At 51.6% G+C, this 24153-nt stretch overlaps 1 protein-coding gene across 3 annotated transcripts; it reads left to right on the top strand.

Annotated features, from left to right (window-relative positions):
• The first annotated feature begins 1022 nt into the window (after positions 1-1022).
• Positions 1023-19680, top strand: KCNIP2 (potassium voltage-gated channel interacting protein 2). 3 transcript variants are annotated; one of them, XM_046027883.1, is made up of 10 exons: positions 1023-1543; positions 14740-14835; positions 15769-15822; positions 16493-16617; positions 16980-17049; positions 17221-17291; positions 17417-17524; positions 17710-17814; positions 17952-18014; positions 18329-19680. In XM_046027883.1, the coding sequence occupies exons 1-10, from the start codon at positions 1471-1473 to the stop codon at positions 18374-18376; spliced, it is 813 nt and encodes a 270-aa protein (XP_045883839.1). In that variant the 5' UTR covers positions 1023-1470; the 3' UTR covers positions 18377-19680. The 3 variants fall into 3 exon arrangements, with proteins under 3 accessions (XP_045883839.1, XP_045883841.1, XP_045883840.1); XM_046027885.1 differs by lacking the exons at positions 14740-14835; positions 15769-15822 and having other exon boundaries at positions 1024-1543; XM_046027884.1 differs by lacking the exons at positions 1023-1543; positions 14740-14835; positions 15769-15822 and adding an exon at positions 5004-5186.
• The last annotated feature ends 4473 nt before the right edge of the window (positions 19681-24153 follow it).

Here is a 24153-nt window from a genome sequence, read left to right as displayed (position 1 = left end):
AGCAGGGCATTGCTCCCAGAGACAGCCCTTCTTTTAGCTGCTTGTCCCCCTCTCATGCCTGAACTCCTACCACAGTTCCTGCTGAGTTAATTGAATCAAGTGTTTAGAAATTAAATCCAATTGAAGACATTAATTGTGCTGGGGTCACTTTAGCTGAAGCTTTCAGTCTCAGCAGGTCACTCTTCCAGAGAAGCCACTGGGCAGGCAAGAGGATCACATGGGACACTGCCACCACACCATCCAGACCCACCAGACACTGCCCGCCCCCCTTCTGGGGGGCTGGGGGCTCTTGTGCTCGTAGCCCAGTGAAGATCCTGGGGAAGGTCAGACAAGTAGGCTCAGTCACTCAGTAGCCATTCCTGGGAGAGCTGGAGGCAGTCCAGCTCAGTGATAGCCCCTGGCTTCAGAAAAGGAGCTAATCCAAGGGAAGGGCCTCATACCAAGAGCATTCCTTTCCCACTCTGTATCCTCACCTGTATCCCCCACATCAGTCACTCCCCAAATCCGGAAAACAAGGAATCTAGGACAGGGCAGGTGACAAGAGAGAAGGGCAGGAAAGTTGAAAGGGGAGAAGGAGCAAAAGAACAAGAACGTCTTGAGAAACACCTGGTTCACTCTTTTCCTTTTCTTCTGGTGGGCCAATGGGGGTCATTAGATCAGGGAAGACGGTACCTTCAGAATGAATGTAGCCCAGAGACGGGGATCTTGGAGTGGCTGAGGGTTGGGGGTCTTTCTGAGAGAAGCGAAAACTATAGTCCACTGGCCTGAGATGAACCTGTTGGAGGCTGGGCTCATCTTTGCACTGCATCCCTGACCCCCTCCTAGCAGGGTGGGTACTGGCCGAGACCCAGACATGGGAGGAGAACAATAGAGAAGATGGGGCTGACATGGAGAATGACCTGGAAAGGACACTTAATAGACTTACCCTGGTCAGTGCTGATGGTGGGAGGAGTGCCTAAGAGTTGGGGCGGGGTCGGGGGGGGGGGGGCGTGTCACGATTTCCTCAGTGTCCTTTCTGGCCCTGCTCCCTCCGCCAGGACCCATACCTTAAGGTTTAGGGGGTAGTGTTGCTGGAGTACCATTCTCTCTCCCCGCACTTCCCAGCTCACCCTTTCACCGGGTTCCTCCCTCGAGCGGCAAAGAGGAGGGGGCGGGGGTAGGGGGAGCCAATCCCGGCAGCGCCAAAGGGGGGAGGCGGCGGTGACAGCCGCGGGGAGGGGGCGGGAGGAGAGAGGCGGCTTGGCTCTGGCTTGGTGCTTAGCTCCGCTCTGCCTCCGGCTCTGCGCTCACCTACTGCCCAAGCCTCCTGCTCCTGCCCCGGAACCCGCAGCGGGACCCCAGTCCAGCCCAGACAGCCCCAGCCCAGACAGCGTGCAACGCCGCCAGGGGGCGCCGTGTGAGCGCCCTATCTTGGCCACCCGGCGCCCCCTCCCACGGCCCAGGCGGGACGGGACGGGGGCGCCGGGGGCCATGCGGGGCCAAGGCCGCAAGGAGAGTTTGTCCGATTCCCGAGATCTGGACGGATCCTATGACCAGCTTACAGGTGAGTCAGGGACTCGGGGGTCGCGGGAGGGTGCGTAGATTCTATCCCCCAGACCCTTAAGCCTATCTGACCCTGGCCAGGCCCTTACTCACACTCTGCCCCATTCCCAGGCACCCTCCAGGCTGTTCGGGGCAGCAGGACAGTGGGCTTTAAAGCCTTGGGTCCCGTGGGGGGGGGGGGGGAGACAGGCGGGCAGGTGGGAAGAGGCAGCAGGTGTGGGCGTGTGTGACACAAAGCTAGGAGAGTGTCTGGAGTGGGAGGTGTTACGTGCGTGAGCGCCTGTCATTCTCTGTGTGTGTCTGTGTGTGTATATGTGTGTGCGCCTCCCTCAGCCGGTCGCCATGTGCCCTAGGCTTGGTGATAGGGTGAGTGTTTTTGTTGGCTGTGCAATTCTGTGATCTTGTCGGATGTTCGAGTGAGGTTGTGTAGGACTCTTGTACTAATGAAGTTGTTTGACCATGTGTCTCTGTTCTATGTGCAGCTTTATGCTTTGAGTGTGTGACTCTGTATCAAGTGACATGTGACTATCAGACTGTCAGGGCTTCCCTTTATGGGGGGTATATCTCTTTGTAAGACTTCATTGACTGTGACCCTCCTGGGGCAAGCATTTGTTAAAGTAGGTTTTATTGTGTTTGTGAGACTACGCAGATTATATTGGCATTTCGTGCTGATTGTGTACTTTCATGTGGCAATGTCTGCAGTGGGGTTCTCTGTTTATGACGCGTCTTACCCTTGCTGCCTCTCTGGTTTCCTGGCGTAGAAGGGGGCCTTTACCACATACCACTGCTTCCTTGCATTTTCCACAAACAGTCCAGGTGGACCCAAGGAGGGACTCTAGAGTCTGCCCAGCCTGGCTCCCAAGAACAGCACCTGGCCCTTCTGGGGAGGCTTTGTTTAGTGTTGGGTCATCGCTCCCGCTGCCCCGCTCCCAGGAAAGTACTCAGAGATCATTCTTTCAACTGAAGCTCCTTTAACCACCTTCAACCACCCTCTAAGAACTTCATCCAATCCTGAAGGAAAACATCCCATCTAGCTTCCCCTCCAGACCCAGAGATAGAAGCTCTTGGCCTGGAAGGTTCATGTGGCTTCCCCAGACTACTTTGCTGCCCAGGCATGCTCTATCTCCTGCTGTATGGAGTACGCCTGGGCCCTCACATATTCCTGGGTTTGGTAGACAGACCCACGTGTTTGTGTGGGTGACTGCGTCACCTTGTATACGTTTCCATGTGTGTGTGTTTTCTGTCTCATTGTGCAACCTGCCCAGGAACTGCAACAATGAATGGGAGGAGGGAGACTGTCTCTTGTATCTGAAACAAGTTGGGGAGGTGTGGGGAGCCCTTGATCCTTGTCTGTCCCTAGGGGAGTGAGGTTAAGTCTCCAGGATGGGAAACGGGACTAGGATCTAATGCCTTAGGAAAATGTCTCACCTTCTCATTGACCCTGGGGAAGTCCTAGTTCCTATGCTGAGACTCCCAGAAGGGAGAGAGCCCTTTGGCCCAAGCAGGCCCCAGATATGCACCCCAGATGTGGTTCAGACTGGGATGGAATCCAAAGGTCCCATTCTGCTTTGACCTCTGTTCTCACCAACTCAGGATCCTTGAGAGTTTAAGGCCCCAGGGCGTTCATTAGCACCACATTAGTCAGTGTTTGCTTCCTGCTTTAATTGATTCTCCCCTTTAGTGGAATCGTTCCTCGTTCTCTCCCCACTTGCCTGTTTGAAATAGAGACTGGGCGAAAGTGGGAAGCACTTGTATTGGAAGGTGCAGGAATGAGCCTTCTATTACTTTTGCTCTCTGGGTCTCACTTTTCTCATCTCTGTTAATAGAGAATACTACATCTTGCTCGTCTGCCTCCCAAGAGAAATAGGTCAAATGTTGACTAGTGCCAAGAATGGTGTTCATCATCAGCATCCTCACTGTACATAGCTCCACACATGACTTGGAAAGTAGAAATAGCACTACCAGGAGCTCTCCTTTCGAAGGAAGGCTTATCTTACAGCAGCAGACAATTGAGGTTGGGACTCCCCCTAATAAGGTGATATAAAGTGCTGGGTGCCCTGAGATGCCTGAGCTGAAGCCTGAAGGGGAATCATTGTCCGAGGTGCTGAAGAGCACTCTGGATGGATGTACTGCCTTGCCTTCCTAGTTCCCAAAGTTCCTTCCCTGGGCAGGCAGGATTCCTGTGATGGGTATGGGGGTGGTCTTTGGCTTCATCTGGTCTATTAGGTCGACAGAGAGGGAGTTCTTAAGTCATCAAGGCATCCTGGGTATACCCCTGATCACTTTACTCCTCCACTTCTCCATACACAAAGCTGGAAGAGATTTGGGGGCGGGGTGGGGGGGGGGTGTGTGCGCAGAATCTGAGCTCCACTCCGCCCCAGATCTACCCCCTCTGGTCTTCCAAGCCTGGGAGGGCTACTTGGACGCGCCGCGTGGTGGGAAAAAGCAGCAATCAGTGGCAGTCCTGTTAAACCCCGAAGCAAAGAAAGGGCTGGGGACGGTGAGGAGAGAGTTGGAATCTGGCTGGCCAAGGCCTGAACTCGGGTCTCTGTTCCTAAATATCGTTTCCCCAGTCTGGGGCGCCCCCGTGTGGTCGTAGAGCTGCCATGCTTACGGAGCTGATTCCAAATGGGAATGTCACCTCCAAATCGAGGGCAAAATTTGCATGGAGTTTAGAGGTGACTCTCGCCTAAATCCTAAATGTAGGATTTTTAGCCAAAAATACAGGATCCCAGTCGGGGGAGTGGAACTATGTCTCTCCTGTAGGCTGTCCCGGCAGTTTGAAGCCGTCAGTGGGTCCTGAAAGGGTTTACTTTGGGCACAGCCCGATAAAGAGGAATCCTGGAAAGGGTCGGGGCTGGGAATGAGGGGAGGAGAGCTTGTTCTAAGTGCATTTGGCTGGCGGCATACGCTGGGAGAATGTGAAGCCACTGGAGCAAGGCAGAGGGACACAAAACACAAAGTTATGAGGGAAAGGGATTGGGAGCCGCCTCTTTTTTACCACCCCACTACGATGTCCAGCTCCTCCTCCTTCCTCTTGCTCTCTCCCATTGGTTTAGGAAGTCTGGAAGTGTGGGAAGTTGCCATGACAACTATGTCCTTTTACCCCCACCCCTCGCTTCTCCGTGCCAAATTGGGAGGAGGAGGTGTGCGACAGGCAGAGAAGGAAGGGCTGAAGAGGAGCAATAAAGAATAAGATTCATCATCCCCTCGTCCAGTTCCTTTTTCACAATCCGTGGGTACCTCCCCTCCCCACCAGAAATCCAGAAAACATTCCCAAAGAAGGCTGTGAGAGTCGGTCCTCCCCTCCCCCACCCCGCCCCGCCCAGTCCAGGAACTTAAAGGATGGGTGCTTCAGATGACGGGGCCAGAGTGCGTTTTCCCCTTGCAGCCCAGAGGAGACAGCGAGCGGAAGAAAACTCTGCTGTGCGAGATTCTGGTTCTGCAGGTCCGGCCCTCCCGCGTCGCCCACGCAGGGCCCACTCGAGTGGGGGCGGAGACCCGACCGCCCCGGGCCTTGGGGGCGGAGCTTGGCCAGTGTGCTCTCAGCAGAACCATGAACCGATGCCCCCGCAGGTGCCGGAGCCCCTTGGGGCAGGCGGCGAGATCCCTCTACCAGCTGGTGACTGGTTCGCTGTCGCCAGGTATGAGGAAGGGAGGAAGGGGCTGGACCCTTCAAAAAGTGAGTGAAGTGGGATAAGAACCTTACGGGGTGGGGAGGCGAAGGGCTCCTCAGAGATGGAGGGAGCGGGATCCCTCAAAGGAAAGGGTTTAAAGGGCAAGCTCCCTGACAGAGTGGAGCTAGAAATAGGGTTTCTTACAGAGAAGGTGGAGGATAGAAGTCTTCAAAGAGGAAAGGATCGATCGGGGGCATTATGGTCCCTCAAGTGATGGAGGATGAGGCCGGGCTTTTCACTGAGGATAGAGGAGGGGGCCTTAAGCAGGTGAATGCAAGGGGCAAGGCTCCTCACAGGGATAAAAGGAGGAAGCTTGCAGGAGAACAGGGAAGAGGCACAACCCTTTCCTAAATTGCTTAGTTTAACAGGATCTTAAGATGATGGGGGTCAGTGTCCAGAAGGAAAAAATCCTGAGGTGGGACAGGACCAACATGACCTCAGCTAGTGAGTTCATGAATGATGGGATGAATAGACTAGTGTGGCATAAGGATTGTGTATCACCACTTTATCTATCTCCGGGAGTCTGTATGAACAAGGCTATGCATCACTCAGCTTGTGATCACTAGGTCTGTGCATCCTTGGGGTTGTGTATCTTTGGGATTCTGTGACATTGAAACTGCATGTACCTGAGGTTCTATGCTTTAGGGTTGGGTTGAGGGTTCCTGAGTCACACTAAGTGAGTTCTGTAGTCTTCCCAAGATTGGACCTTGGTCTGGGATGTGTGGAATTTATGATATGTGGATTGTGAATATCATATCATGGTACTGCTGAGATTTACACACACCTCCACTTGGATTTCCTTAGGGCTGCCTGGGCAAGGCCCACAGAACCTAACATCATCTCCCCACCTGGCCTGGAGAGACCAAAACAACCTAGCCCCATGGCAGTCTGGGATCTGTAGTTCTCTGGCTCTCTCCACGGTATCCTCTTGAACCCCTGGAGGCCTCTCCTTGCCATGTGTTCCCCAAAAGGAAGGGAGATAGGGCTGAGCCAGAGCTATGCTTGGCAGTCTCTTGGGGAACATGCATCCCTCAAGCCCCCCGCTTGGACCTGTCTCCAGTGACAGATGGCTGGAGCCCGGCAGGGCCAGCTCTCAATCATAGCAGGAATGACTTCCAGGCCCCAAAATAGTCCCAAAGCCTAGGGAGTTCATTAATCACCTAATGCAGCTGGGGGCTGCTGTGTCTCCTGGCCTGGCTGGGGATGGAGTGGGGCTGGGGGACTGAGAGAAGAGCTCTGGCATCCTCACTGGCTGGGGTCTTCACTGGGGGGTCAAGAACAGATGAAAATGGTACAGCTACATAGGGCAGGTTCCCTCTTAAGGCAGTATTCCGCATTTGAACTGTGAGACATAAACAACATAATGTTAGGAGTATCTCTGCAGTGAGATTTGAGGGACCTAAGGAAGGCCCACCTAATGCTTCAAGATAGTGTTCCCTTGAGCCCTCATTCTGAGGGCTGAAGTGCTTCCATTAAGATTTCAGTCCCTTGGGTGAAGAGCTAAGTGATACAGGAATGCTTAGGGAGGACAGATCTGAGCAAGTTTCTCTTTGGGCCCTGAGACTTGAAAAGTCTCTCAGTGGGGAGAAAGCAGAGTCTGGAAAACAACTCACTCTTTCATTTACAGACCTTCCCACCAGAGGCCTTATTAATTAAGGACCTTGAGTCCCTGTGAGGCTGGGTCAAGGTCTCTGAAGGTTGAGGGTGAGGGTGAGGGACAGAAGAGGAGGGTCCAGGGACAGGGAAACAGCGTGCGGGGTTGTCAATCTCTCCATCTGTGAATCAGCAGCGGAGAACCAGATGTGACTGTGCTGCCTCTTTCATTCCAGATAGTTTGGCTTGGCATGCAAGGCTCCATGGAATCTGAGCCATTCTGGTCTTATCACGTACGGCTCCCCCAACACAAACTAAGGTACAGTCATCCAAGGCTCCTTGACACCCCCACACACATTGGAAGGACAGGCTGGCAGATCTTTGGTCCTGGTTTAAGTCTTGATCCATCCTTCATCATCTGTGCTATCTTGGGAAAATCACTTCCCTGAGCCTCAATTCTTTCATCTGCAAATGGGTATACTACTACTCACTCTGACCATGTCAGCTGTAAACAAAGGAGTAATAGACCCTATCTCTCAGGTGTATTATGAGGACTAAGTGAAATAATATATGTAAAGTGTCCAGGACACAAAACGTGCTCAATAAATGTGGATCCCTTGTTAAGATAGACTGTTGACATTTAGCCATCTTTTAAGAACCAGCTCAGGGGCACCTGGGTGGCTTAGTTGGTTAGGCATCTGTCTTCAGCTCTGGTCGAGATCTCGGGGTTCTGGGATGGAGCCTTGCATCTTCAGGCTCCGTGGTCAGCAGGGAGCCTGATTTTCCCTCTGCCTCTGCCTGCTGCTCCCATTGCTTGTGCTCTCTGTGTCAAACAAATAAATAAAATCTTAAAAAAAAAAAAAAAAAAGCTCAAAAAATACCCCCTCCAAGTTTTTCCTGACCTCCCAGTTAGAGAACTTTTACAGTTAAGTGAGCTTTTTTTTTTAATTTTTTTTAAAGATTTTATTTATTTATTAGTCAGAGAGAGAGAGAGAGCACAGGCAGACAGAGTGGCAGGCAGAGGCAGAGGGCGAAGCAGGCTCCCTGCCGAGAAGGATCCGGATGTGGGACTCAATCCCAGGACGCTAGGATCATGACCCGAGCCGAAGGCAGCCGCTCAACCAACTGAGCCACCCAGGCGTCCCTAAGTGAGCTTTTATAGCGCATTTCTTGGCCTGCCTAGAATAGTTCCTACCACATAGTGGTTATGTGCCTACTACGTAGTAGGCACATAACAAATACATTTTGAATGAATAGAAGTTTTAAAATTCTCTCTCCCTGTCTCAGCTGTCTCTCCTTACCCCGTGGAAGCCAGAACCCCGTTTAGTTACCTTTGTTCCACAAGCATCAGATCAGATCAGAGCCTGGCATTCAATTTATTTAAGTCTAACTTTTAAACTTTTAAACATCTTTGCCCTTTAGGAGCTTGGAATCTAGTTGAGGAAACAGGACTGATCCAGAAAGATCTGGGATCAAATATGCATCCTTTCATCTTGGCTAGGTGAAGTCAAGCAGGTCTCTTTATCTCTATGGACCTCCTTTATCTCATCAGTGAAATGGGCACAATACTATTGACTCTATCGACTTCATAGGGTTGTCATAAGAAGCCATCAAGATAAAACGTTTGTGGAAATGCTTTGTTAATTAAGGGTTATAGAAATGTAAGCGGGAGGAGATGTTATATTATTATTAATAATGGTAGCAAACACTTCACAGTCATTCTGTGCCAGGAGTTATTCTAACATCTTTCCATTAATTCATTTACTCCTCTCAGCAACCATATGAGGTGGGAAACAGAGACACACACAGGTTAAGAACTTGCCCAGTTAATTGCAACTGACAAAACCAGGATTTGAACCCAGGGAACCTGGCACTCTGGCCCACTCTGTTCCCTACCATGCTATGCTTCCTCCTTTTACTATTCCCACTTAATAACATTACAGAATTAGGTGCTAAGTTTTGAAGGCCCAAAATTGAGTTCACTAGAAATTCAGGTAGCTGGGAGCCTGCTGACGACTGGAGATCCTGTTAGATAAGAACTGTAGAACAGAAGGAGAACAGAAAGGAGGGCATTCACAGCAGGAGAAATGGCACAGAGATAGCACCGAGTTTGATGTGTTTGGGGGACAGTGAGGAGGCCAAAGTGACTGGAAAGAAAGGAATCTGCTGATGAGGGTAGGGGGAATTAAATGCCAGGTGTGGAATTTGGGCAGTAATAGGGAGATATTTGGTGGTTTCATCCGTAAATCCATAACCTCTAAGGTGTGGGAAACCAAAAGCAGTTTCTAGATTGACTTCTTCCTGCAGGACGGGTAGAGGGGCAAGCAGAGGACCAAGCCATCCTGTGGCACACCCTTCCTCCCATCGTTTCCACACTTTCCAGGGATGTTGTGGGGTGGGGTATTAGGGAAGGGGTAAAATAAGGTATGAGATGGACGCCTGACCCCCAGTGGTGGCCGTGTAGAACTGCAGATCAGTGAGCTTCAAATGAAGTGGTTGGGACAGCCCCACCCAGACTTTCACCCCCCAGCTGGAGGGGAGACACACTCATCCCAGAGCTGGACAAGAGGGAGGGCTCCCTCTGGGGTCAGCCCCCCTAACCTGGCCTCCTGATTGGGCAAGCTGTCTAAGAAGGGAACCAGTGTAGTGTGTCAGAGTGGGTTAAAACTGAGGCTCTGACTCTTACTGATCTTGGTGATTTTTCTTAACTTCCTTTTGCCTTAGTTTCACCGCCTGTAATATGGAGATAATGGTACTTCCTTCATAGGTTAATTATGAAAATTAAATGTGATCATGTCTGGGGGCACCTGGATGGCTCAGTTGGAAGAACATGTGACTCTTGATTCTGGGGTTTTAGGTTCGAGCCCCATGTGGGGTGTAGAGATTACTTAAAAAATAAAATCTTAGGGGTGCTTGGGTGGCTCAGTCGGTTAAGGGTCTGCCTTCAACTCAGGTCATGATCCCGGGGTCCTGGAATCGAGCCCCACATCAGGCTCCTTGTTCAGCCGGGAGTCTGCTTCTCCTTCTCCCACCCCCCCCCCCATTTGTGTTCCCTCTCTTGTTGTCTCTCTCTGTCAAATAAATAAAATCTTTTTTAAAAAATAAAATCTTAAAAAAAAAATGTGATAGGAGGGCACTTGATATAATGAGCACTGGGTGTTACATGCAACTGATGAATCACTAAATTCTACTCCTGAAACTAATAATACACTATATGTTAACTAATCTGAATTTCAGTTAAACATTTTTAGAAGTATGATCATGACAATAAGCACATAGCATGTTATCTTGCACATAGTGAGTGCTCAGTCAGTGTTCACCAGCTGTGGCAGCAGTTCAGAGGCTCCTGTCTGCTGGCTCACTGGCTCTGCAGGCCTCTGCCCCCTTACAAATATGCATACCCGCCCCCCCCCCCCCCCCATGCACACAGCCACCACCACCACCACCACTACTGGGAAGGAGGAGGGAGGATGGGGGAGGGGCTCCAGGAATGCTCCGGCGGGAGAGGTAGATGGTTTCCTTCAAGGGTTCAGATTTCTCTCATACTCCAGCTTCTCCATCAACTCAGTAACGATTTTCAAGAAGTAGGCAAGGCTTGCAGATCCTGGGTGAGAGGAAGGGAGGAGCTCACTCTCTCTGCTCCCAAGGAATTTGAATCTGGGTGGGGGAGGGGAAATGTAGCCACAATAAGTCCCCTCCACAGAGGATCCTGATAAGGCTAAGGAGCCTTTTCCCCCCGCTAGACTATTGGACTTAATCCTCCTTCCCTTGGGCCTCAGTTTCCCTGCCTATGGCCTATGGAAGGGGAGTGCTTTCTGCCTCATGGTCACCATGACAACCACAGATCAATGTTGATAGTGTCCTCCGACTGGAGAGGTCACTGCTTTCTCCCCACTTATATTCTCATACAGCTCCACGCAGATACAATTACACCATCACTGCAGACCCATACTCCTAATACAGGACACACCTCTACTATCAGTCCTCAAACCCACATCCCACAGCCCTGCTAAACACATATGCCTCATAACCCCTACACACTCAGAAACACTCCAGTGCACTCACACACGCGTACCAGGGACACCCAGGTCACTTACCCATATATGCAAGACACACACCTAGCAGCCATATACACAATTCTGTGTAAACCACACACAGAGACACACATAGCCAGACACAGGAACCCACACAAGAAAACACCTAGCCACTTACATTCTGCCACATACATCTGTTACTTGTACATGCGTGGCTCACAGTTTCCCTCATACACACACATACACACAGACACACACAGACACTGCCCTTCCCTGCCCTCTCCCTGAGCTTTGCTCCTCCCTCTGCCCCCTCCCTCTGGCACAGAGTAGCCACAAGGTGTCTGGGGGAAGCTGTCCTCAGGGACAGAGGCGGGTCACCGCCTTCCTCCTCTGGCCTGGCCTGTTCTGGCCCATATCCTTCTCGCCAAAGTCTCCTGAGGAGATGCCAGTCTGTAGGCTGAAGTGGCCCTGGAAAGAAGAAGAGGCTGTGGCTGGGAGGTGTGTGGGGCAGAGGCGGGGTGAGGGGGCGGGAGAGGGAGGAGATCCTGGGAGGGAGAGGGGGAGGGAGGCTGCTGCGGTCCTACTCCTGCTGGGGAGCCTGAGGGGGAGGTGGTGTGAGGAGGGCTGCCAGTGTGCCGGGGCCTCAGCTGGAGGGGGGTGTCGGCCATGCCCCAGGCCCACCATGAACCTGGAAGGGCTGGAGATGGTTGCTGTGCTTGTGGTCCTCGCTCTGTTTGTCAAGGTCCTGGAGCAGTTTGGCCTCTTTGAGCCTGTCTCCTTGGAAGGTAACCCAGGTGTCTGGCTGTGTCTGGGCTGCTGACTGGAGGAGCAGCTACCCCGCAGCGCTGGGGAGGGGGTCCCTGCTTTTAGGACTGGGGGCAGGGGTAAGCATGTTAGTGATGGGATATGGCATCTGGGGGAGGTGAGGAGGGGTGTTTGGGGAACTGGACATCTGAGAGAGGTAAAGAGGGAAATTCAAGGAGTGGGTGTGGGGAAGGGGCTTCTGGGGGAGGTGAGGGAATCTGGGGGCTGGGTGTCTAAGGGAGGTGAAGAGAGAGGGCCAGGGGCCAGGGTGTTTTGGAGGGTGATGAGGGGCACAGCATGGGAGGACTGGGGTATGGAGATGAGGGGACTCTATTGGGGATATGAGGAGAGGTCTGGAAACAGGCAGAGCTATCAGGAGTAGAGAAAGGAGGTTCCAGGGATCCAGAGATAACACCAGACTTCTGGGGGAGTCCCTTTGGGGCCAGGGGCCCACAGTGGCTCTGAAGACGTGTGTGACTCCACACCTCCATCCTTGCTGGTGTAAGTTACAGTGTGCATGGACTGTGTGTGAGAGACACAGGGGGTGTGACCATGTGTTCGTCTGTGTGAAAAAGGACCAAGTGTGTGACTGTGTGAGCTTTTGTATGTGACGGGGATGTGATTTAATGTGTCAGAGGGACAGGGTATGTGGCTTTGTGAGATGGAGAATATGACTGTGCCTGAGGGGGCAGGTTGTGTGGCTGGGCCCCTGGGGTACTGGATTGTGTGTGTGACTGCTCTCAGAGTTCCCTGAGGAAATACCAGCTCCATACCCAAGGCTTGGGATGGGGGTGGGCTTAGGAGGGACAGGAGTGTGAGCACTGTGAATGAGACGTTTATAGATCAGCTCTGGCAAGAGAATGAAGGGTAGAACATATCAGGGACCTTGCTTCCTAGGCCCCTTGCCTTCCCAGTTTGTCTCAGAATCTCCAGGACCTGGACACTGGGAATGAGAAATCAATTCTCCATATCACCCCAAAGTCTAGTGAGGAGAGAGGAGAGTGATATTGGAAGTAGAGAAGGGAGCATGCTCTGCCTCCCCTGAGAGATTTGGCCTCTCCCTCTTCACACAGACCGTGCAGCTCATATTCTCCATTTCCACCAGGGACAGGAAAATAGGCAAGAACCATGATAGGAGGGCTATAGGGTAGACACCAGGGAGAACTGGAAAGATGTGAAAGGGAAGTGGAGACAAGAGAAAGGGCCAATGAATTGCCTGCTCTAGGGTTCAGTAGGAGCAGGAAACTCCCAAATCACCTGCTGTCCTCTGCTGCATTTATCAGAGTGAGGTTAGGAGCAAGGGTTGGTCCTGGATGAACTGGGGTTCATCCAATCCTGAAAGGATGAAGTCAGTTTGGCTCTGACATGCCATGCCCTTTAGACTGGTGGAAAGAGGGGTCATTCAGGAAACCCAGGTGTTCAGTAGGCTGAAGGTAGCCCTTTCCCCTCTCACATTTCAGGGAAGCCTAGAGGAGATGGAGTCCTGGGAGCAGGGAGGGGACCAGGGAAAGGGGGGAAGTGTGAAGATGGGGAGGTTAGTGGGGGGGGTGCCGTCTCCCTCCCCCATCCTTCCCAGTCCAGCTGCAACCGCACGACCGACCGGAGGCCCCAGGCGCAATCCGGTTTGGGAAACCAAAGCCGGGGCTAATGGAGCCTTGGGCTGGGGGCCAGGCCGCCATCGATCTCCCTCCTACTTCTCCGTAGCTCTACAGGGGGAGGGGAAGGGAGGACGCATTGGAGGGTGAGGCATTTATTTTAAGCAGTTACCTCCTGGGAGCAGGGCCTGGTCCTGAAGGGTGAGGCCTGCTTTTGGGGGGTGGAGCCTGCATGGGAGCTGGGATGCCCTAGTAACCTACAACCCAAGGAAGTTGGGCCCCTCCAGGAATGGACCGAGGCCAACTTCAGTTGGCCAGTCAGTGTGCTAGGGCACTGTGGACTCTGATCCCGGAGTCTGGAGGTGCGTGCTGTTGGGAGACAGGCACACCAACGCAGAGTCCTCCTTGGGATGCAATTAGAGCTGTAGGACACAGGTGTAAATAAGGGGAAGTGAGGGGAACTGTGGTCAGTGGCTCTGGATAGCCCCACGTCACAAAAAATACTCATCTCCAAGGTTTGTTATTGCTTCAAAGTTTGCTATCACATCACCTTCAAAGACATGGGAGGGGACACACTTTTAGGGTGGATGACTTAACTGAAGAGGAACTTTGTTCCACTGGCGGGGAGATTCTAGGTGCAATGGGATGAGGAGTTATATAAGGAAGGGTGGGCAGAACAAGCAGGGGTTCTGCTGGTGATGTGCAGTCTTGGGTATCTGGGTGCCATGGGCACCTAAGTCACAATATGATATGGCTATGTGTCGTGGTGACCTCGATATGTGTCATAATGTTACAGGGTCACAGTGTATTATACTGCCCTTAACACACCGTGTCATGATGTCCCATGTGTTTTTGTATGGTTTGATCATGCAGCATGTAAGAAGGCCTGTGTGGGTTCTCATATGTGTGTGTCATTTTTCCTAGGCCACATTTGTACATGTTTGTATTAAGGAATCCTGTGTCAAAGTGTGTGTGTATCTGTGTGTGTGTGCATGTGTTGGGGCCTGCTTAATTAGGCCATTGGGTTTGAGTGAGTCGCATGGTATCAAGCTGTCTCTGTATGGCATCCATCACCATGATTTCTCATTCTGTGTGTCACTATACGTGCTTGTCACTGTGTGTGTGTGAGAGAGAGAGAGACAGAGACATAGAGGTGTTCCTACCCAGGCAGTACTTGGGTTGGACATCACACTCAGAGGTCCAGCTATAGCACTGGAGCCAAGGGCCTTGGGTCAGCAGCCGCGGAGGCCAATGCCACCTCCCCTTGGTGGCCTCACTGTCCCCAACTGCGCCCCATTATACAAGATGCCTGAGTGGACTTTCTATGCCTGTGAAACCCACTGGGCTTCCCTAACCCAGCCCCAGCTACTGTCACCATTCTCCTCCAGTCCTCTCCCAATACCCCAGCCCTCAGGGTTGATTTGTGATGGTGGGGAGGGGGATGGAAGGATAGTGGAGGTTAATGTGCCTTCCTGGGGTCTTCTCTCTTCCCAGGCCACCCTCCAGGGCCCACTAAAAAAGCGCTGAAGCAGCGGTTCCTCAAGCTGCTGCCTTGCTGCGGGCCCCAGGCCCTGCCCTCAGTCAGTGAAAGCAAGTGCCTCTCCTGTGCTTCCGGGGGCGGGGCCCGTATGTGTCGGGGTGTGACCAATGTGACAGAAGGGAGCCTGCGTGTTTGTGTGTGTGTGTGTGTGTGTGTGTGTGTGTGTGTGTGTGTGCGTGTGTGCGCGCGCCCCACCTCGATGGGGGTGGGCGGTGGTAGGTCCGAGTGTGGGGAGGGCCCAGCTACCCTGCCAGGAGCCCGCGGAATGTGAGGGCGTGGCCAGTTGGGGGGCGGGGCCCAAGTGTCTGTGGACGTCACGGATCAGCAAAATGAGTGAGCCCCGGGTGTCTGAGCGTGGCCAGAGTGGCAGGGCTGAGGCCTGAGACTGTGGGTATGGCCAATGTGGCGGGGCAAGACCAGACAGCTGTGAGGTCTGTGTGTGCCATAGTGCCCGCGTCTGTGGCCCCCTGCCCGCCCCGGGGAATATTTTGGGCCTCATGATGCATGTCTCCCCTGCCCTGACCTCGCTGGATGCAGGTGCCTAGGATGGAGCCCACCTTCCTCCAGATGCCAGGATACTTGGGTTTCCTAGTCCTAGTTGGTCCCGAACTGAGTGGCCTCACTTTGTATCCGGCCTGTTTCCTCAGTGTGGGCCTTGCCCACCCCATAGGATCATACTGAATTTTGCAAGCCAGGGAGACCCATTTGTAGTTATTTGAGAGTGTCATTGTGTTTCATTCCACTGGGTCCCACGTGGGGGGCGATTCCGGAAAATGACATTCGTGAGTCCCACATACATGTGTGCGTGGGGTCTGTTTCGTGTGTGTCTGTGCTCGTTCATTATGTGTGCCTCTGCGCGCGGGGGTGGGGTGTGTGCATTGTAACACGCAGGTCTGTGAGATTTGCTGTTGAGTGAGGGGCGAGGTGTGTGTCTGCCTTTGGCCGGGTCTTCCACTTTCTTGGTGACAGTTCGCTCCCTTCAGCATTAGCAGTCCCAGCTTCCCTCCGCCCCCACAGACCCCGCCCGCTGGACCCAGGTGACTTACTTTCCTGGTGGGGGCGGGGACGGGGGCCTTCGGGAAAGTGGGGTGGGGGCACTTGCCTGGGGACTGGATGCTGGGAGCTGGGCAGGAGTGAAATAGGGCCATAGACGAAGCCTTAGCTAAGGTTTACCCGGAGCAGGGTAGGAGTGGGGTCTGGATGGGCTTGGCTGGAGCTGGGCGGGGCATGGCTCGAGCATGGCTGGGATAGGCGGGGATTGGCTGGAGGGAAGGATCTGGGCGGGGCAAGTATGGGGCTGAGCTGATGGGGTGTGGGGCTGCAGTGGGGAAAGGCCCAGAGCTTGGACCCTTCCAAGAAGGAAGGAAGACACTTCCTCTTGAACCCGGTTCCTCTACCCCTCCCTTTCTGGGACGAAGATGGGGCTGGAGGCCTTCCACTTCAACCAGGTCAAGGGCCCAGGGGCCAGCGATGAGTCGGACCCCTGGCTCTGGGGCCAGGCTTGCTGATGGGTCCAGCCAACTGATAGACCTGGAAGCTAACCAGCGTCTTCTCGTTGCCTTGATATTCGGGGTCCAGGGAACTGGCAGTCTGATCTCTGGTGTTAGAGATGGGGAGGATGGGTGGGTGGGTGATTTTGAAGAGGGTTCATGGAGGCTGGGCCTGAGGCGCGGCTGTCCCCCTGTCCCCCCACACTGCCCCCTGCAGACAGCGTGGAGGATGAGTTTGAACTGTCCACGGTGTGTCACCGGCCAGAGGGTCTGGAACAGCTGCAGGAGCAAACCAAATTCACGCGCAAGGAATTGCAGGTCCTGTACCGGGGCTTCAAGAATGTGAGTGCAAAGCAGGGCCAAACTGGGTGAGGGGAGAGGCCTATCCAGGACTTCTAAGATTGGCCTGGATGCTTTAGGAATGTGAGAGGAAAGGGGAGGGGGAGGGACCCCTCTTCCCTAGACTTATAGCGGGAGGCTCTGGCCGATTTGAGGCAAGGTGGAGCCTGTAGACTGGCCTGCTGGTTAGTTCTGTGTTTTTCAAACTTGTGCACTGAGAAGTCTTGCCTTCCTAAAAAGAACTACATGGTGAGCCCCTGGTGACAGAAATATTTTCCTTCTCTGGGAGGGAGTCCGTGGTGGTGAGTGGAATGGGGTTTTGTTCTGCCCTCAGTCTGGTTTCTGACTCTCCCCCCACCTCCCAGGAGTGTCCCAGCGGAATTGTCAATGAGGAGAACTTCAAGCAGATTTACTCTCAGTTCTTTCCTCAAGGAGGTGAGGGGGCAAGGCCTGAGATGAAGCAACTATCCATCTCTAGGCTGAGTTGGGGAGAGGGCTCTGGAAGGGCTGGGAATGCCAAGTGATAAGAGGGGTTTGGGGGAACTCCACAGGAGGAGGAAGTCCTCTCCTGTCTGAAAGCCAAACTTATCCACCCTTATCCTACAGACTCCAGCACATATGCCACTTTTCTCTTCAATGCCTTTGACACCAACCATGATGGCTCCGTCAGTTTTGAGGTGAGCTGGAGGAGGTGGGTCGGGGAGGCCTGTTTCTTGGGGCTTCCGGGCCAGGATCCACAGGCCAAACCCATATTGGGGATGGGGTAAAGGGCATCTGAATATCTCCCCTGTCTCCTTCCCAGGACTTTGTGGCTGGTTTGTCGGTGATTCTCCGGGGAACCATAGACGACAGGCTAAACTGGGCCTTTAACTTGTATGACCTCAACAAGGATGGCTGCATCACCAAGGAGGTGTGGGGCAGCTGAAGAGTTGGAGAGCTTTTATGTGTGTGGGGAGGTGCAAAGGGCCCTAAGGCGGAAAATGTGACCCACGCATGCTTCATCAGCGAGGGGTGAGGTCTGCCCTACCCTCTAGGCCTCCTGATTTGGAGCCTGGAGGTTCTGAGGAAGGATTCTTTTCTCTCTTGGCCTAACAGGAAATGCTTGATATCATGAAATCCATCTATGACATGATGGGCAAGTATACCTATCCTGCACTCCGAGAGGAGGCCCCAAGGGAGCATGTGGAGAGCTTCTTCCAGGTGCCTGGGACTGGGTAGGCTGGAGGGTCCTGGATTGAAGGGAAGGAGGCAAGGTCCTGGCAGGGAACTTGACTGAGTTCTGCCTTCCTCTCTCCTGTCATCCCTCCTGTTTTCTCTACCTGACTACCTTTTGGCAGAAGATGGACAGGAACAAGGATGGCGTGGTGACCATTGAGGAATTCATTGAGTCTTGCCAAAAGGTACGGATCTCTGCCAGCCACATTTCCATGATCTGGACTCAGGGTCCAATTCAGTGATGTAAGAGAAAGTTCCTTTGGGGAGAGTATCATCTCCCTAACTTGCCCACACTCCTGAGTCCAGTTCCTTCACAACTCGGGGAGGACTGTCCCTTCCCTACTTCAGATCTCTCGGGTGTCTCCTTCCTTGCTGCCTCTGTCTCTGAATGTCCCGATTTCAGGTGAATGTCCCTCTCTGTGTCGCTGATAAGCTCTTTTTTATTTCTCTCTCTCTCTCTCTCTCTCTCCAATCTGCCCCTCCCCCACCATGGCTACAGGACGAGAACATCATGAGGTCCATGCAGCTCTTTGACAATGTCATCTAGCTCCCTAGGAAAGGGGGTCAGTTGTCCTGGGGGGACCATACTTTAGCCCTAGTGCAGGTGGAACTAGTCTTTCTCTTCCCAGGTCTGTCCTCATCCTAGCCCAGCCCTGGGGGCTATAGGAATCTAAGAGCCTGGGGATTCAGTGGTCCAGATTGCTGGAGCTAAAGGGGCCAGGGCATGGGTAGAATGTATCTTTGGAGTGTTCCCAACTCCCAACAGCTCCCACCCTCTTCCTGCCTGACACTCAGTGCTGAGGGTACCCCTGCTATAGGAAATAAATGGTTCTCCACCTTCCATCGCCACTTTAGAAACTACAACACTAGACAAAATGTCTCCTGCTATGGTGCTTTCCCTATCCCTGACCTCATATGCATTTCCTCTAAGATTTCCTTCTCAGACAGTCTGCTCTGTCCAGGCACTGACTGGCCTTTCAGACCAGGGCCTTTGAGAGCCTTGTAGGAGGGGGACAAGAAGGCCTGAGCCAGGTGGTTAGATCATAGATGGCTGGGGTAGAGTTCAGAAAGGCCTGGAGATTGTCAGTGACACCTCAAGGCATGCCAGACTATGGCTCTGAGCTCCACAGGTTTGCCACCCCAGGCTCTCAGAATATGAGTTCCAGGCCCTTCAGAAGACTCTGTCTCCTTGGAAATGCCCCAGAAATTTCCATACTCTCCTCAGTATTCCAGGAGAGCCTGGGATCCTGATGTCTGGCTCATGCCTGGAATTCCTTCCTCTCCTTCCTTCCTGTTTGTGGGGGTGCAGGCAGCAGCAGGGGAATGTGGGTGGCAGATGTCCCAGCGGTATCTGCCAAAGTTTTAGCCTACCCTCCCTGATGGCTACAACTTGAGTTCTCATTTGCCATTTCTTCTAGACTTGGAGGCATGGAGTGAGTCAGGGACCATCCAGTGGATGGATGCCTTAGAAGAAATGGGAAGGAGGGAGGCAGGCATAGCATGCCTGTGAGGGGGCATTCACTAGAATCTTTGATCTACACAGGCTCTGTTCCAACACCCCACATAGCCTCCTCAGTTCCTACTTAGGGTGTCCTCTTGCTTTATTCAGTCTACCCAGAGATGCCCCCGTACACACCTAGAAGGCAGGGACCACCCTTGCCATGCTGCCACCCTTTAATAAACCTGCTCGTTCCATTTAGCTCACCCTCCCAGTCAGTCAGGATCTGAGGGGAAGGCCCTGAGGGAGCCCCCTTTCCCATCAGAACACTGTTGACTGCTTTGCATTTTTGGTTCCTCTGTATATTTTGTAAAATAAAAAAATACACCAATCCAATAAAACACAATGGCTATCACAGGCTGCTGTCTCTGACTTTTTGTCCCTCCTACTCCACACATACCTCACAACACTAATTCCTGCACCTGTAGCCTTTTAGATTCCCAAGAAAGTGCCTCTCTTTCCCATAGCACAGCCTACCCCTGGCAGGAGATCGAGACACAGGTTCCGGAAGGATTGGAAACCTACCTGACCTCAGAGAGGTCCCCATGTGAATCTCTATTCCACATCCTTAGAGGAGATGAGAGACAGGGTATTAATATCCAGAGATTATACCAAATCAGCTGTCTTTTTGCTAGCTATTCTTACAAGTTGAATTAAGAATTTTTTTTTTGAATCAAGAATTTCTAATTTATAGACATCTTAGCTAACCTCAAAGTGCTTTCCTTGCAGGGGATTCCCTTTAGTTTCTAAAGAAAGTTCCTTTGAGAACTTACGTCCAATATGGATGTGGTTTGTGTGTCTACTCCAGCCAAGAATGATAAAGGATCGGATGGGGTGGACCCAGACCCCATGGAGCAAGTGACACAAAGGGTAATAGAGACTTCGTATGTGGAATGGCTACCTTTCTTTGTTCTGTTTCTGGAGAGGGGCCACCGGTGGTAGGTTCCTCCCATCCTTCTCTAGGGTACTATTATGTGGTGGCTAAGCTTCACTATCCATAGTGGGGGGATCAGGCTTTCTCTTCCATCACTGTAAACACTGACAAGATCAACGGAGGAGTGTGGTGTCCAAGAAAGAAAAACTTACTTCCAGAATCCATCATTTTGTCATCTGTGTTTCCTGCTCACATTATCACACAACTATCTGCTCCGTAAGTCCTTGGATTTCTTTGGGTCACAGCCCCTCTGAAGGATCTGATGGAAGTTATGGACCCAATGTCCAGAAGAAAAAAAATGCACACTTTTTCATATGTTTTTGTATCCCCGAAGCCCGGTCATGGACCTGAAGTTAAGAACCTGTGGTCTAATCTTTCTCTCAGCCTTCCATTGTACAGAAAAGGAAACAGGCCCAAAGAGGGGAGAGGACCTGCTCAAGGTCACCTAGTGAGTTTATAGGAGGATAGAGACTAGACCCAGTCTCCCAAGTCTCTGCCCAGGGTTGTCTTGGGACATAGTAAAGGTTTGTCATTGAAAGATAGATGCTATGAATAACACGCATAGTCTAAACAAGTCGACACTGTGACAGGTTCTCATGGTACCCTATACTTTTCCTTTGTGGCACTTCTCTGTTTGTTACTGTATATTTATTTGAGTCATTGTCTTCTTTGATACCATAAGCTCCTGAGGGCTGCTTGAGTGCCTAGACTAGGTTTCCTGCCCTCCCCCATCCTATTCTTGAGGCCTGTCATATAATCGGTATTCAATAATTGTATGAATAATTGCATGATTGGATGGATGAGCATGGTGAGTGTGTGTATGTGTCTTAGGTTTGGAGACAGCCTCTATGTTTTAGGGTGCATTCAAGTTTAAGGGAAGTTGAAGTCTAAGGCTGGGTGAGGTGAGAACCCAGAGCCAAGGCACACAAATGGGATCCAGAAATAAACAGGAGGCGGGCATTCTGATAACTTTTTTCTGGCCACTGGTTGAGTTCTGAATGTTGTCAACTGTTCCATCTCAAAAACCTTGAGCAGGTCCTCTCCCCTCTTTGGGCCTGTTTCCTTTTCTGTTCCTTTCATGCCTTCTGGTATTTCATCCTCTTCTGGTTTCCTCTTACCTTTCTGGCCACTGCTCAGCACTTGCTTGGATACTCATCCTTTTCTAACGTTGAGCCCCATAGCTCAGACCTGAGTCTCTTCTCCAAATCACATCCAGTCCCATGCCTTTAAACACCATCTATATGCAGAGGATTCCTAAATTTATATCCCCAGAATTCTCCTCTGAGCTTCAAAACCCACATATCCAATTGACTATTTGACATATTCATGTGGACCTGTAATGGTCAAACTTAACATGTTCATTTTTTAAAAGATTTTATTTATTTATTTGACAGAGAGACAGCAAGTCCAAGCAGGAGAAGCAGCAGGTGGAGGAAGAGGAAGAAGCAGGCTTCCCACTGAGCAAGGAGTTGGACTCAGAGCTTGATCCCAGGGCCCTGGGATTAGACCTGAGCTGAAGGCAGACGCTTAACTAACTGAGCCACCCAGGAGCCCCACTCTTTTTAATTTTTTTAAGATTTGTATTTATTTATTTGACAGAGAGAGAGAGAGAGAGAAAACATGTTCAAATATTCAAAATGGAGCTTTGTGGGGTGCTTGGGTGGCTTGGTCGTTAAGTGTCTGCCTTTGGCTGAGGTCATGACTCCAGGGTCCTGGGATCCAGCCCCACATTGGGCTTCCTGCTCTGTGGGAAGCCTGCTTCTCTCTCTCACTCCCCCTGCTTGTGTTCTGTTCCCTCTCTGTCAAATAAATAAAAGTCTTAAAAAAAAAAAAATGGAGCTTTGATTCATGCTTTTTCAGTCTTCCCTACTTAATCAATGACACCATCTACCTGGTTGTTCAGGTCAAAAGTTAGTAGTCTTCATTTCTTCCTTTCTCTCTACTCCTTTATTTTATTATTATTATTATTATTATTTTTAAAAGATTTTATTTATTTATTTGACAGAGAGAGATCACAAGTAGGCAGAGAGGCAGGGAGAGAGAGAGGAGGAAGCAGGCTCCCTGCGGAGCAGAGAGCCCGATGCGGGGCTCGATCCCAGGACCCTGAGATCATGACCTGAGCCGAAGGCAGCAGCTTAATCCACTGAGCCACCCAGGCGCCCCTATTTTTTTTATTATTATTTTTACAGTAATCTCTGTGCTTAACGTGGGGCTTGAACTCACAATTCCCAGACTCTATCAATTGTGCCAGGTAGGAACCCCCTCCCTCTACTCGTTATCAATGATGGTTCCACCAGCAAAGGTGCACTGACTCTGTCTCCACTCCTAGGCCATACCATTATCGTGGCTCACTCGCAGATTGCTACTTACTTTTCCATCTGAGGTGGCCCTTCCTTGCTGTGGTTACTCTTTATCACATCACTTGATTTCCTCCCTTCATGGCACATTACAAACTGAGACCCTGTGTATGTACTGAATTTATTATTGTATTTCTTTAACCAGAATTTAAACTCTGTGAATGTAGGGCCCTATCTCATTCATCCCACAAATATTTATCATAGGCCTACTAACCTCTGGTTCCTGTTGGAGGTACTAGGGGGTAGAGGTATGGTTTGGAGAGAGAGTGTGTGGCAGAAATTCAAGTTTGAGAGGTGCAGATATGGAAAGTGGATCTTGCCGGGGCCATGGACCCCAGAGTCTGGACAGCAGATGAAATAGTGGCTGCTGATTTGCTAGCAGTTGACAAGTGTGACACAAAGATGAAAGCGTCATGAGACTAAGGGCTGAGGTTAGCCGGAATGATAACCACAAATCCTCCAAGGAACCACAGTATCCACTGAAGCTTCTTATGGCTTCAGCTGGCATTACAAGCGGTCCCCTAAGAAAGGCTTGCCTCTAACCCCCATCTCAACACTCCATGATGAAAAAGAAAGAGGGATTATAAGAGCCCCTGGAGCTACAAGTTGGGCTGCCGCTGGAGGAGTTGAAGATGATATCGACAATACTAAATCTTAATGATCCGAATGAGAGTGGTGCTCCTTTCACATGCATACCTCGCAAGGTGAAACAGATCTTTTAACCGACATAAATGTAAAAGTGTCTATGACAGGTCTACACGGAGCTCTGAGCACAAACGGCCGGCCAAAAGAGAACCCAAGCCCATCTAGGGCCCAGGAAAGGATTCCTTAAGGAAATGATGTTTATGCTAAGGCTCAAGAATCTCACTTCTTCCTTAAACACAGTTCACGCTCCCCAATCCCAAAGATGCCAGGCCTTTTCACCCCTCGCCACAATTGTACTGTCTGTCCCACCAGCCTGGAATGCTCTCTTCACTTCCCCTCTACTCATTCTAACTCCTACTCATCCTTTACGTTCCAGCTCAAAAGGAAAGCCATGGCTGCCACCTCTCTCCAAAAGAGGATTAAGTCAGTTCCTCTTCTGAGCTCCCGCAACACCTGGGTACACCGTGTGGGGGCTGTGCATGTACTTGCTTGTCCCCACCACCATACTGTGAGCTCACAGTGGCCCAAGAGTCCAGGAAGAGGGAAGCTCAATTGGTCTCCGCCGAGCGAAGGAATGAACTAATGACTTAATTTTTAAAAGGGGTTAGCGCCCAGCTGTGGGTAGGGGAAAATGATTCAGGGCAGAGGGGTGAGCTGAGCTCCTCCGAATGTTGTCTTCAGAGAACCGATCCTGGGTCTGGCTGATGTAATGAGACAACCTATTAGAAGACTCTCAATAGAAAATAGGTCAGTTTCTTCCTATCTCTTTAAGAACTAGAGGCTTCGTTTCTGCGCCTGCGCATTGAGAGAGTAAACACCTCTTTTTCACCCTCCTATCCCATCCCCGTTGCCCCAACTGGCTGCAGCCTCCTCCCATACTCCCCTTCTTC

Source organism: Meles meles, chromosome 13 (assembly GCF_922984935.1).
Source record: "Meles meles chromosome 13, mMelMel3.1 paternal haplotype, whole genome shotgun sequence".
Taxonomy (NCBI): Eukaryota; Metazoa; Chordata; class Mammalia; order Carnivora; family Mustelidae; genus Meles; species Meles meles.
The sequence above is the reverse complement of the archived record's forward strand: the minus strand, read 5'-3'. Positions and strand labels throughout refer to the sequence as shown.

Excerpts from the sequence above, each read along its gene's own strand:
- KCNIP2 (XM_046027883.1), top strand. The coding sequence starts at position 1,471 with ATGCGGGGCCAAGGCCGCAAGGAGAGTTTGTCCGATTCCCGAGATCTG. Across the intron at positions 14,836-15,768 it reads CCTGCCCTCAGTCAGTGAAA|CATTAGCAGTCCCAGCTTCC; the intron begins GCAAGTGCCTCT and ends CGCTCCCTTCAG. Across the intron at positions 17,292-17,416 it reads ATGGCTCCGTCAGTTTTGAG|GACTTTGTGGCTGGTTTGTC; the intron begins GTGAGCTGGAGG and ends TCTCCTTCCCAG.